General features: G+C 41.2%; 2 protein-coding genes across 7 annotated transcripts in view; one reads left to right on the top strand and one right to left on the bottom strand.

Moving 5' to 3' along the window:
* Positions 1–2,331, bottom strand: part of DHODH (dihydroorotate dehydrogenase (quinone)) — a 29,509-nt gene extending 27,178 nt beyond the window's left edge. For all 6 annotated transcript variants that reach the window (XR_009697804.1, XR_009697805.1, XM_061172699.1 and 3 more), the window contains exon 1: positions 2,298–2,331. Coding sequence is in view for 4 of the 6 variants with exons in the window: in XM_061172699.1 (XP_061028682.1) it covers positions 2,298–2,318 (21 nt within the window). In the remaining 2 variants the exon portion in view is untranslated. The remainder of the gene's footprint in view (positions 1–2,297) is intronic.
* Positions 2,332–5,985: 3,654 nt separating this feature from the next.
* PKD1L3 (polycystin 1 like 3, transient receptor potential channel interacting) overlaps positions 5,986–13,426 on the top strand; it is a 69,620-nt gene continuing 62,179 nt past the window's right edge. The window contains 3 exon segments of the mRNA XM_061172421.1: positions 5,986–6,280; positions 6,942–7,061; positions 10,278–10,394. Coding sequence (XP_061028404.1) covers positions 5,986–6,280; positions 6,942–7,061; positions 10,278–10,394 — 532 coding nt within the window.

Genomic DNA, 13,426 nt, shown 5'->3' with positions numbered 1-13,426 from the left:
CTTGGGTTCTTGCTCACGTATTGCCTCTACAGTCAGAGGCTGTATCTGCACTTCTGCTGACATGCACTCCTCTAGCCCTGAAGGACTCCAGGCCAGGAATTTCAAGAGGGGCAAGGCTTCCCTGGTGGCGCAGTGGTTAAGAATCCACCTGCCAATGCAGGGGACATGGGTTCGATCCCTGGTGCGGGAAGACCCCACATGTCGCAGAGCAACTAAGCCCGTTTGCCACAACTACTGAAGCCCGCACGCCTAGAGCCCGTGCCCTGCAACGAGAAGCCACCGCAATGAGAAGCCCGCGCACTGCAACGAAGAGTAGCCCCCGCTCGTCGCAACTAGAGAAAACCCGCGAGCAGCAACGAAGACCCAACGCAGCCAAAAATAAATAAATTAAATTAAATTTTAAAATTAAAAAAAAAAAATCTTTAAGAGGGGCAGTACTGCCCCCTAGGGACATGTGGTGGGCACCCGGAGGAGAATGTTAATAGATTTAGTGAGCAGGAAGTCAGTAAAGTCAGAATTGTCCCTATCGTGTGTGACTTTTGAACATCCTACTGACATTCACTAGGTAAAAATATCTGTTCATATTATCTGAGCCTAGAAATGCAAACTCTATTTCCCCACATAAACACAATCTCCTGTGTGGTTTTCATCTGTATTGACTTTCCAGGAATGCAATTACCTTGTAGATTGAGGGATGACTATATTGTTTTGCACAGAACATTACCAAGAATCACTCACTGTTTCAGAAAATCCATGTGGAATGGTTCAGTGCTTTGCTTGAGGTGTTTGACAGTAAAACATTCCTGTGGCACTAGAATTTCTAAGTAGAGGCTTAAACACCTGACTCACTACCTAGGTGACTCATGCCCTAATATTTATGGGTTGAAATACATATTATTTTATTATAAATTTATTTCTCCTTTATATTCCAGTTAGGACATTATGTTGACTTTTTAAAATTACATATAGAAAGATTACATTATACATAAATTCCACTTCAGGATAATAAAGAGGGTTGCAAAAAAAATTTTTTTTAAAGGAGCATCAGGTCTTTTTTTTTAATTTTATTGAAGTATCATTGATTTACAATGTTGTGTTAATTTCTGCTGTACAGCAAAGTGATTCAGTTATACATGTATATATTCTGTTTCATATTCTTTTCCATTATGGTTTATCACAGGATATTGAATATAGTTCCCTGTGCTATACAGCAGGACTTGCTGTTTATCCATTCTACATATAAATAATAGTTTGCATCTGCTAGTCCCAAACTCCCAATCTTTCCCTCCCCCACCCCCCTCCCCCTTGGCAACCACAGGTCTGTTCTCTAGAGAGCATCAGGTCTTCTTGGATCAAGCTCAAACATTGCTCATAATATTTTTCTCTAATTATCACTGCCCGATGCTGAGTCCCTCACTCATTCATTCATTCAATCATTCAGCACATAGTGACTGTGCACTCAAGGATGGGCTACAGACCGAGTCCCGGCCTTCACGAGGAGTACAACCTCAGGAGGAGACTGAAATCAATGATCATGCAAACATATAACTGTGACAAAGCTATGAAGAAAAAAGTGAGAGAAGAACCTAACTTAATCAGAGAGGTAGAGAAAGGCTTCCTTGACCAAGTGCCTTAAAGCTGATATTCAAAGGATAAATAGAAGTTAACTAGGCGGCAGGGCGGGGCGGTGTAAATGCTCTCTCTCTTGGCTGCAGAGGAGAATGAGATGCACCCAGGTGATCTGAGTTTTGTTCCCTGAACAAGGAAGTGACCTGATCGGATTTGCCTTTAGGGTCACTCCTAGCCGTCAACATAGATATAGTATTCATTTTTCTCGCTTCTCCTCCAGGAGATTGTAGGAATGCCCCTTATGTTGATCAACAGATTTCTGAGCGCCATTACAAAGACCCTGCCCTAAACTTTCATCTAAAAGGGTTGGCACCATGTTTTACTGTAATTTCATTCCAGGTTGGATGCTGCACACACTGCTAGGCGATCCTGTGTTCACTAAGCGCCCTGTGCCTGGCTCAATAAAGGCCCACGTGCGCTGACACAGATCGGCATCTACTCCGTTTACACGTGCCGTTTACACAGTGACCACGTACATGTGTAAATGCACACGCATGATCATTTGCAGGTGTCCCCAAAGACACACAAACGTGCCAAAGAGGCCCACCCTCTCGGAGCCGCCTCCCGTCCACACCTCGCCCAGGCTAGCCCTCCCTCTACTCTCCCCCCGGCTGCCTTCCCGCAAGTTCTCTTCCTCGCCGCTGCAGGGCCGCAGCAGCTGAACTCACTTTGAGCTGTCTCCACGCCATGCTCCTTCCGCCACTGGGCCCGCCTCTGTCTCGTTTCCATTGGAGAAGATGGCGGTGACTCCTCTAGTCTCCGCCCCTCCAGCTGCCGACTCACCAATCGCTGGGCAGGAGGGTGGGGCGGGGCGGGGCGGGGCCCCCGGGCGGGGCGCCCTCCGCGGAGGGAAAGGCCCCGCTCCCCGCTCCGCCCCGAGAGTCTGTTTGGGCGTTCACGCGCGCGCGCAATCCACGTGTGCACGCCTTTTCAGTCCGCCCGCCCGCCCGCCTGCCTGCCTCCTGGCGTCTTTGCTGCGCTTTGCAGAGGCTCAGCCGAATCTGGTTGGGTCGCTGCGCAGAGCTTTCCCGCATCCTGCAGTCTGGAGAGAAGACTAACTGTATGTTGATTCTTCGATTCTAAGCAACACTCTCACCAGTTTTTTGATCATTTAAGTTAAACATGCTATTGATAGTGTTTGTGCTTTAGATAAAGCATGGATTGAGTATATACCGGGCACTAAAAAGGGTTGAAATGATTTACAGCGCTGTGTAAGATACCTGAGTTGACTTTAAAAGAAGATTCCTTGAACATCAGGTTTCACTTTTTTAAAATGCCTAAAACATATGTATGTATGTTTGTAAGGATATTGGGAAATTAAGACTGTGAACTTCGAAAAGTGAAAGTGTCGTGCACCCAAACAGTTCCACTGCAGCCCAGACTTGGACTCCTCTGCTCAGAAATCTTCCCCCCAAATTGCAAACTCTTATTTTCTTGGCGTTTGAAACAATTCAGTTTTCTAGTTTCAGTTCCCACTACTGTCCCTCTAGCCGCCCCCCCCCCACCCACACAGAGAGCATTGTTTCTTTCTCTGTATAAATGCCTTCCACCGTCTCACCTCCATGCATTTACTCTCGTGGACGCCTCTGCCAAGATGCCTGTTCCGTCTTCCTAGACATGGACACCCTTATATGTTCAAGTGCTGGAAATACATCTTTTTCATCTGAACCTTCACAGATTTAAGCTATACCTCTGTAGTGGAACTTTATTAACTACACTTGTTATGTCTTTTCCCTAATTAGACTGTAAACTGAAAGTAGGGACCATAGTATATTTCATCGTACCAGTTGTTTGATTATTGCAGTGGTTTCCAAACTGAGGGATGTGTTCTTGGGGTTTACACTTAAGAGAATTTTTGATTTTGGTGTCCACTTCCACAATGATTTTTTAAAGTAATGTAAGCGTCATTTGGACCATTTGGATAACCAACTGAACCCTGAAAGCTGCCAGGCAATTTCAGTGCCCACATTTATTTGTATTTGTGATCTCATTTTGGTGCCAAGAAAGAGAACTGGCTAAAATACATAGATGATGGATGTGCTACAGGTGAAGATCAAATGACATGCTGAATGAACAAAGGTTTTTTTTATTTATTTATTTATTTTATGTATTTATTTTTGGCTGCGTTGGGTCTTCGTTGCTGCATGCGGGCTTTCTCTAGTTGCCGTGAGTGGGGGCTACTCTTCGTTGTGGTGCACGGGCTTCTCATTGCGGTGGCTTCTCTTGTTGCGGAGCAGGAGCTCTAGGCGCGCAGGCTTCAGTAGTTGTGGCTCGTGAGCTCTAGAGCGCAGGCTCAGTAGTTGTGGTGCACGGGCTTAGTTGCTCCGCGGCATGTGGGATCTTCCCGGACCAGGGCTCGAACCCATTTCCCCTACATTGGCAGGCGGATTCTTAACCACTGCGCCACCAGGGAAGCCCTGAACAAAGGTTTTTCAGCAAATTAATTAAAAGTCGTGAGAGAATTGATTCTTCCCTACAGCACGAAGTAGCGTGAATGACAAAATCAAAAGAACCTGTGCAGTCGTAGGCCAGAACTGTGTTTATCTGCTAAGTGGCTATTTAGTTTGGCAAAATTTGAATTTCATTGGTTTTCAGTTTTGTTTCTATTTAATTTGTATTCATTCTTTCATCAAATATTTATTCTTTGGCTTCTATGATTATGTAAGAGCTTTAGGAGAGAGATTACGCCTGGTTTTGTGTATAAATGTATTTAAGAAACAATACAATAATTTAAATCCATCGTAGGGGTCTGCAAGAATGGTTTTCTTTTAAAAAAAATACAGTACTCAATTTTTAGCAACACTGACTTAGATATTCATCGTCCTCTATCCCCTTACAGCTTAGACTTAGCAAATAAAGATCTATTATAAAGCTAAAGGCATAGCCGGTTGTGTAGACACAGGTGGTGTGCCCTAGCTATGAAGGCCCATTGCTTTATTGATCTCCGGCATTTGTTTTCAGGTTATAGGAACTCCACCTGGGTCCTTAAAACAAAACCTTTTGTCTCCTTGACAAATTATTACCAATTTCTAAAAGAATAATACTAATAAGATAAACCCACCAAGAATGTATTTAAAGGACCAGGCAGCTGCTGAGCCCCAACACGTTTTTTTAATTTATTTTATTTATTTTTTATTTTTGGCTGCGTTGGGTCTTCGTTGCTGCGCGTGGGCTTTCTCTAGTTGCGGCGAGCGGGGCCTACTCTTCGTTGTGGTGTGCGGGCTTCTCATTGCGGTGGCTTCTCTTGTTGCAGAGCACGGGCTCTAGGCACGTGGGCTTCAGTAGTTGTGGCTCGTGGGCTCTAGAGCGCAGGCTCAGTAGTTGTGGCTCACGGGCTTAGTTGCTCCACGGCATGTGGGATCTTCCCGGACCAGGGCTCGAACCCGTTTCCCCTACATTGGCAGGCGGATTCTTAACCACTGCGCCGCCAGGGAAGCCCTGAACAAAGGTTTTTCAGCAAATTAATTAAAAGTGGTGAGAGAATTGATTCTTCCCTACAGCATGAAGTAGCGTGAATGACAAAATCAAAAGAACCTGTGCAGTCGTAGGCCAGAACTGTGTTTATCTGCTAAGTGGCTATTTAGTTTGGCAAAATTTGAATTTAATTGGTTTTCAGTTTTGTTTCTATTTAATTTGTATTCATTCTTTCATCAAATATTTATTCTTTGGCTTCTGTGATTATGTAAGAGCTTTAGGAGAGAGATTACACCTAGTTTTGTGTATAAATGTATTTAAGAAACAATACAATAATTTAAATCCATCGTAGGGGTCTGCAAGAATGGTTTTCTTTAAAAAAAAATACATTACTCAATTTTTAGCAATACTGACTTAGATATTCATCGTCCTCTATCCCCTTACAGCTTAGACTTAGCAAATAAAGATCTATTATAAAGCTAAAGGCATAGCCGGTTGTGTAGACACAGGTGGTGTGCCCTAGCTATGAAGGCCCATTGCTTTATTGATCTCCGGCATTTGTTTTCAGGTTATAGGAACTCCACCTGGGTCCTTAAAACAAAACCTTTTGTCTCCTTGACAAATTATTACCAATTTCTAAAAGAATAATACGAATAAGATAAACCCACCAAGAATGTATTTAAAGGACCAGGCAGCTGCTGAGCCCCAACACGTTTTTTTAATTTATTTTATTTTATTTATTTTTTATTTTTGGCTGCGTTGGGTCTTCGTCGCTGCGCGTGGGCTTTCTCTAGTTGCGGCGAGCGGGGGCTACTCTTCGTCGCGGTGCGCGGGCTTCTCATCGCGGTGGCTTCTCTCGTCGCGGAGCACGGGCTGTAGGCGCGCAGACTTCAGCAGCTGTGTAAGTCGCTACACTTTTCGTGCTCGCGCTGTACAGAGAAAATGTTCTTCGAAGGAAGAACCTGGCTTTGGTTATACATCACAACAGGTATCATTCTAGGAAGTGAGCTGGATAGCCCAGAGCAACATGGAGAACATAATTGTTACCAGCTTAACAGGTTTCATTGCAGCTTTCAGGAAGCAGAAGATTACTGTCATGCTCAGGGAGGACACCCTGCTTTCACTTGGAACCAGGAGGTTCAAGACCTCCTCCGGGACTTTCTGGAAGAAGGAAAGAAGTGGTGGGTTGGGGAAAATTTAGCGCTGCTGGGAAAACATCAAGAAAAAAACAACCCAGGTAAGGCTTTGAGGTTTAGTGTTTATGAAGGAAACTTCCTTACTTTTACGCTGAGACAAGAGAAGGAAAAAAATTTAAATCTTTCTCCTTTTGTATACAGAAAAAGCAATCACTTCACTTTGTTACCATCATTCCTCTGAAATATCTCCACTTTTGTGCTACAGCCTTTGATTTGTCTGTGTCAGAAAAATGATGAGATTTTTCTCAGAGCCGCTCAAAAGTTAACTTACCTGCTATTTCACTAAAAGTGTTGCGTGAGATTCTGAAATGGGAATCCTTTTACGGTCACTTTTTTTTCCTGGTAAATATCTCTTTATCATTCTCTGCCCCACGTTTCCTAACACAGAACCTTGGAGAGAAATTATTTGCCTCTTGTCTTTCTTACACAGATATTTTCAAAATTATGCACCATAATCCTGTGGTCTTAGAGAAAAATCCAAGGCACTATTATATCATCATCATCTTCATTGAAGTCTAGGTAAATTAATACTAAGCCTTGTGATAATGCATAATATGAAAAAATAAACAATCTATAATTTGTTGGGGGGCAATCCTAAATTTCCATCTATTGGAAGCTAGCAGGATTTGGTCTTCATATTTATATTTTTCTAAATGTTCGACTTTTGAGTATGAGCCTCATCTGGGTCTGGTCTCCCTGCAGCAGATGTCACAGCCCACTGGGCCCCCACGCCCACCTGCATTTACCTGTTCCGAAACCCCAGTCGGATCTCATCAAAAGTGGACTTGTGCTCACTGGGGCATTAGTTCATTTGCCAGACTGGTAAGTGATGAGACCACATGCTGCCAAAGACCTAATTGTCAGAAACTGATTGTAAACAAGGAGAGCGTGTGAGAGCAGTAGGTAAAGAGTCTGTGAGTGATGGACGGTAGTGGCTTCCTCCTGCAGCCCCTCTGGTAGTTGGGCAGAGCCATTCCTTGATGTTCCCTTCACTTCCTGACTTGGTGGACTGTGGGAGAAAGTGTACTGATAAACCCCATTTCCCACATGTACCCCTCCAGCCCTTTTAGCACTTGGGCTTTAGGGGGGAGAACAGGAAGCAAAGGAGGAAAACAGAATATGGTGGAATATAGGGGAGCTTGTTATCATTTAGAGGTTTGCTTCTTCAGAGGTAGGAGGTGAGAATTAAGTGGAGGGTGTGCGTAGTTGGGGTGTTTTTTTTTCAATTAACCTTCTTCACGCGGTAGTCACATAAAGCATTTGTTCATAGCTCAGTGAATTGACAGAGAATTCTGAGAATTCTCAATGATGTCTCAGACTGTCTAGGTAAAAATTTTGTTGCACTTTTTAAAAAAAAAATCACAAATACATTCTTATTAAAATATACAGCAGCTCTGGATGCTTCATAAAACAGAATACATTGCAATATTTCTCTGTTACAAGAAAAAAAAAAGATCACCTTCTTCAAATACTGGCTATTGAAAGGACCCAGTATTTCAAAGTAATATATTTCTGGCTTCAGACCTCTCCTTCGTCACCTTTTCAAGCTCTTTGTGATATTTTTGTCCCTTTTGCCATGATAACATGCATGCTATTTTTTAAAAATTAATTTGTATTGGAGTATAGTGGCCTTACAATGTTGTGTTAGTTTCTGCTGTAAGCATGCTATTGTTAAGAGGCCAAGGCTGTGAGCCTAATCTCTGCACGAGTCAAGTGCCCAAGTGTTCCGTTCTTACAAGCTGCATCCCTAGAACTGGCAGCCATCTTACAATTGTGCACTTTTCTCATCATCACAGGAGTTTATTTCACCTATCCCATCTCCAGGATTGGAAAAACAACCCGTAATATAGTCTAAATAGTGTTGATTATCCATCCATTTTTCACTCTCCAAGAGTTGAGCTTTTAGACTTTCTCAGTTACTCTTGGTTTTGGAGTGAAGATGCATTTCCCGATATTATTTTTCATGTACTGGCAAGAGATTTCTGCTGTAGAACATAGAATGTTTGTGCAGAAGAAAATCTTGGACAAAAAGAATTCTGTTCGATTTACCCAAGCCAGTTCTGTAAATTCTGAGTCTATGTTCCGATAATGAGAGGAAGTAGGTCACTGCGGTGAAGAGCTGGAGCTGTGGAGTCGGGCTTCCTGGGTTCCCATCTTGTTTCTGCGACCCTGGGCCAGCAGCTTAACCTCCATGCAGCCCAGTGTCCTTCCAAGGATTGTTATGAGGATTAAGTAAGACAATAAAAATAAGGTATTAGAACAATTCACGGCATACTATAGCAATTATTACTGTTAATGTTACTGTGCAATTTCAATTTTTTGTTCAAAGTTTACCTTCTGCTTCTAGATAGCTTCACATTCATGTCAAAGGTAAAAACACTTTTGGAGATTCAATATTGGTATTAACTATTATTGTCAGAGTGTTTATACATCTTATTATGAATTTAAGAAATGCCTCTTCCAAAATAGCATGCCGGTAGGAGAAGTATTTGTAAATGTTCACATACTTAACTTTCAAAAAAGAAGTCTGATGCTTCATATTGTTGTACAATGTCACTTCAGATACTTACTGACTTTTTCAATATTTGAATAGTTGAACTCATTTTTCTTCATTTACTTTAAAAATAAAAACACTTAAAGCTCACATATAAGAGCATTAAGAAATTGGAACAGTAAACAAGTTGGAATAAAAAGTAACAGTTTGTGTTAAAAGTGGTGTTGTAATACGGTTAATATTCCTCATGTAAGTGCCAAGACAGCCGTACTGGTTGTGAGAACTTTGAAATACTTCCATGCCATTGGTAAAGTAAAGTAATATTATAAACTCATTACTTCAAACTAACGATCATAGGATGATATGACAGCCATTGATAAATGGAGATCTATCCTAGGGACATCTGGAAAATATTTTTAGACCTATCTGCCATTCTGGCTAAGGTCACAGCATTGCACATCCTTTGAAACACTCTGTGCTTTAGGAGAAGCATCAGCATATCATTAGCCTCAAATTACAGACTTGCTACTACTTCTGAATAATTTAGCTTTGACTTTGGTTTTATTGTTAGTGTGTTACAGCTCTTGTTTAAGTAGTACATGCGTGATGTTTTGATATTTATAAATTCAATAGTTTGTAATAAAATATGAAACACAAGTTCCCACAATCCCTAATGAAAAAACGGATCTATGGAATAATCACCAATGGCTGCTAGACTAATAAAGATAGTTATTAGTTATCACACAGACATTATGTGACTCCTGATGGAAGTACTTGACACCACCTACTAAGTATTCTTATAGAAAGTAGAACTTGAATCTGATTAAGCCTCTAGAGCCAACCAGTTTATAAAAAGTCAGAGAACTGAGGAACATGTGAGGTGGCACCATGGGAATGCAGTCATCAAAATCCAGAATTGGGAAGCTTTACAGGATAAACAACTCAGGTTTTACAATAAAGACATGGCAAGATTGAGGGGAGAGAATGAGGAGGAAGTGGGAAAGGGCCACCCAGGAGAGTGGAAGCGAGAATAGACTAGGGAAATACTTTGATTACCAGGCAGTGTGAAGGCAGGCCCCTCGTGGTTCATGATCCTGAATTTAAGCTGAGATGTAATCAATGGGGTTGTATGATTTCTCCAGCCACGTTCAGCAGCGTGATAAGAAACAGCAAATATACGCAGGGAGGCACATTCAAGAATGCTGTTGCCCACCTTCTGAACTCTTTTATCTCTACCAATAAGAATTATCGAATACAAAGGAGACTCTTATGCTTAGAATGTAATTTCCTAAAGTAAACTTAATTCTCTGTCTGTTCACTGTTGACCCAATTGGTGGACCTAATTTTGAGATGTTGTGACTGTGCTCCAGAGCAAAAGACCTACTTCAGAATTCTTACGTTGTTGTTCTTTTTAAAAAAACAACTGGATAGTTATCTTTAATTTGTTTTCTTGATTATCACATATGTGCGTGTAGTGATTATTTTATAGACTTCCACCTAGCGTTTTATCCTATAAGTTAACTTTTGCATTGGCCTCCAGATAGATGCCTTTTCAGACCAAGATGCCAGCTATGAAAGAAATGGGAATAATTCTCATTCACATTGGAAACCCAAGAGGGCAAAAAGAGAAGTCACAATACCACGAAACAAAATGACCTCAGGTAATGTGTAGTGAAATCAATTCCACCCTTAAAGGATGCACAAGACTTAATTAATGCCGAAATGTGTCATCATCACGGGTACTCAGTAAATATTCTTTACATTCTATTTTGTCTGATCTTAATATTGCAGTCTTTGCTTTCATTATTTTTAAATTTATTTATTTTTATTTTTGGCTGCGTTGGGTCATTGTTGCTGTGCGCGGGCTTTCTCTAGTTGTGACGAGCGGGGGCTACTCTTCGTTGCGGTGCGCGGGCTTCTCATTGCGGTAGCTTCTCTTATTGCAGAACATGGGCTCTAGGCGCGCGGGCTTCAGTAGTTGTGACGCGCAGGCTTAGTTGCTCCGCGGCATGTGGGATCTTCCTGGACCAGGGCTCGAACCCGTGTCCCCTGCATTGGCAGGCGGATTCTTAACCACTGAGCCACCAGGGAAGCCCTAAGACAATTTTTTTTCCCACATAAGTTTCCATCAGAAAAGAGTTGTGTTAAAGCCCTTGCAAAGTCTTTCATATCGTGGTATTCTCCCTTTTTTTTTTTTAAATTTTGAAAAACAAATACTATTTGGGAAAAATGCATGAGTATGAAATGACCTCAATCAATATCAGTGTTGGCTAATTATAGAGATCACCTGACAGAATGGGTGAAAAAAGAGACAAATTTAAAGTGGATCTAGGGCTTCCCTGGTGGCGCAGTGGTTAAGAATCCGCCTGCCAATGCAGGGGACACGGGTTTGAGCCCTGGTCCAGGAAGATCCCATATGCCACGGAGCAACTAAGCCCGTGCGCCACAACTACTGAGCCTGCGATCTAGAGCCCACGAGCCACAACTACTGAGCCCGCATGCTACAACTACTGAAGCCCACACGCCCTAGAGCCCGTGCTCCGCAACAAGAGAAGCCACCACAATGAGAAGCCCGTGCACCACAACGAAGAGTAGCCCCCACTCGCCGCAACTAGAGAAAGCCCTTGCACAGCAACAAAGACCCAATGCAGCCAAAAATAAATAAATTTTTTTTTAAAAACCCTTTAAAAAAATAAAATAATAAAAATAAAGTGGATCTAGTGACATTCTTAGGGGTGGCAGCTCACAACTTCGAGGGTTGGGTGTCCTTGTCAACAAGCCCCTTAAGTATACTTTAAAAAAGCAATTTAGAAAGTGTTATTGTTGCAGAGACATTCTCTCATCTAGAGGGAATATATATCTAAAGAACAAATGTAAAAATCAGCTTTTCTGAATGCTTTGTAAATGAGTACTTGTGAGTTGGGGAAAAAGATAGTGATAGAATTAGATGGAAGTAAAGATGAGGTATTTTGGAAAACCTAAATAATTCTGAAATTTCTTCTGGTTATAATGAAAGCAGTGATGTTGAAGATGCATTTGACAATTTTGAATAAAGCTATGTCGTGAAATTGAGTTTCAGAAGAGCAAAGCTTCTAAATTAATATACTACTTTGTATAACGTGATTTTAATTATGCCTTTGTAAAACTGAATTACTGAATTAAATAAGTAGACATTTGTTTCACATACATCCTTCAGGTTTATATAGTCAAATTTGCTCAAAAATAACTTTTAAAAAATCTCCTCATTGAGAAAGGAGGTCACCTTATATTTATGTATGTGTGGTCCTTTAAAAAAATTTTGTGTCACTTTGCTTTAGGTGTGTGCCTACTAAATTTCATGTAAATGCATCTAATTATTTCACTCACTCTGAGAATATTTTTATAGTAGAGTTTATCATATTCAACTTTATTTTAATAACATGTCATTCCTTGCCTTGTTCTGTGCTTTCTGGTTCTAATGCTTCCTTGCTTTTGTCTTTTGTTGAAATTTTGTTCTTCAGTAGTCTTGTGTTAATTATTCACCTTCAAGAAGTTTTTTGGTTTTTGTTGTTGTTGTTTTTTTAAACACATTCTTATACCTATGTTTTTCTAGTTGTCGGGCTCAGGAATGAAACAGTCTCTCTTGAAATCCCCTCATCTGGTTATAGAATTATAGCACAGATTAGTTTTTTCGCCTCCCCACCCTCACTCGCTAGATCTTGTTAGTATATTCTGTGGGTTTTATTCAGGTTATTGTTATATTAAATAATTATTTTTATACTATACAACTTCTCTTAAGAATACTTTTTTCATGCTTTTATCAAAGCCAGATTTCCAACAATAATTTAGAATTTATTTCTGTTTTAACTGGTTTCATATTTATTACCAACCACTTTGTACCATAACTTCCCACTTCCGAGTTCTTAATTTCGTTTTATCTCTATTCCAATTGTTTTTTCAAGAAAAATCTATTGGTGGAAATATTTTGGGAGCTTGTGAATTATCAAAAGGGGTCTTTGTTGTCCCTTCCTAATGTTAAAGGAAAACTTTCCCCAGACAATTTACTGATCTAGTAAGCTTTTATTCAGTGACTCATGAGTTGGGCAACATCCACTCTAGCAGACAGGAAGGAGCTCTTAAGAGCTGTACAAGGGGAGAGATTTTTATAGACAAAGATGAGCAGGAGCAAGGAGGTTATACTGGGCATTTACCAATTGGTTAAAGCAAAGTTACTTCTCTTATAAGGAGCAAAGGGAAGTGATGGAGCTGGGTTATGTAACTTGTACTGGGCAGGCAAGCACTGACTGGTTGACTTTGGCCTTCCTTTCCTGGGAGAGCCGTTTGCTGATGCGGGGCTTAGCATGAGTGACTCCATCTTGGGCCTGATCTGGTTACTTTAACACCAGTGAGCCATATGTTAGCAGGGTGTACAGTTAAAAGGTAGGATCAGTTGCTGTAACAAAGGCCAAAATGGTAGCTTAAACAAAATAGAAGTTCATTTCTCTTTTACATAACAGTCTGAGTAAGAGGTCTAAGGCTGAAAGGATAGATCAGTGGTTTACAGGACCCAAGCTCTTCCTTGTTCTGCCATCATCAACTTGTAGCATCCATCTCAGGTCTATAAAAGCTGTTTTATCACCCTGCACTCTATGTTCACATTCCAGCAAGTGGGAAACAGAGAGGGGTGGGGTGGGGGCTGATCCTTTTTTTTTTT

Source organism: Eubalaena glacialis, chromosome 18, assembly GCF_028564815.1.
Source record: "Eubalaena glacialis isolate mEubGla1 chromosome 18, mEubGla1.1.hap2.+ XY, whole genome shotgun sequence".
Lineage (NCBI taxonomy): Eukaryota > Metazoa > Chordata > Mammalia > Artiodactyla > Balaenidae > Eubalaena > Eubalaena glacialis.
The sequence above is the reverse complement of the archived record's forward strand: the minus strand, read 5'-3'. Positions and strand labels throughout refer to the sequence as shown.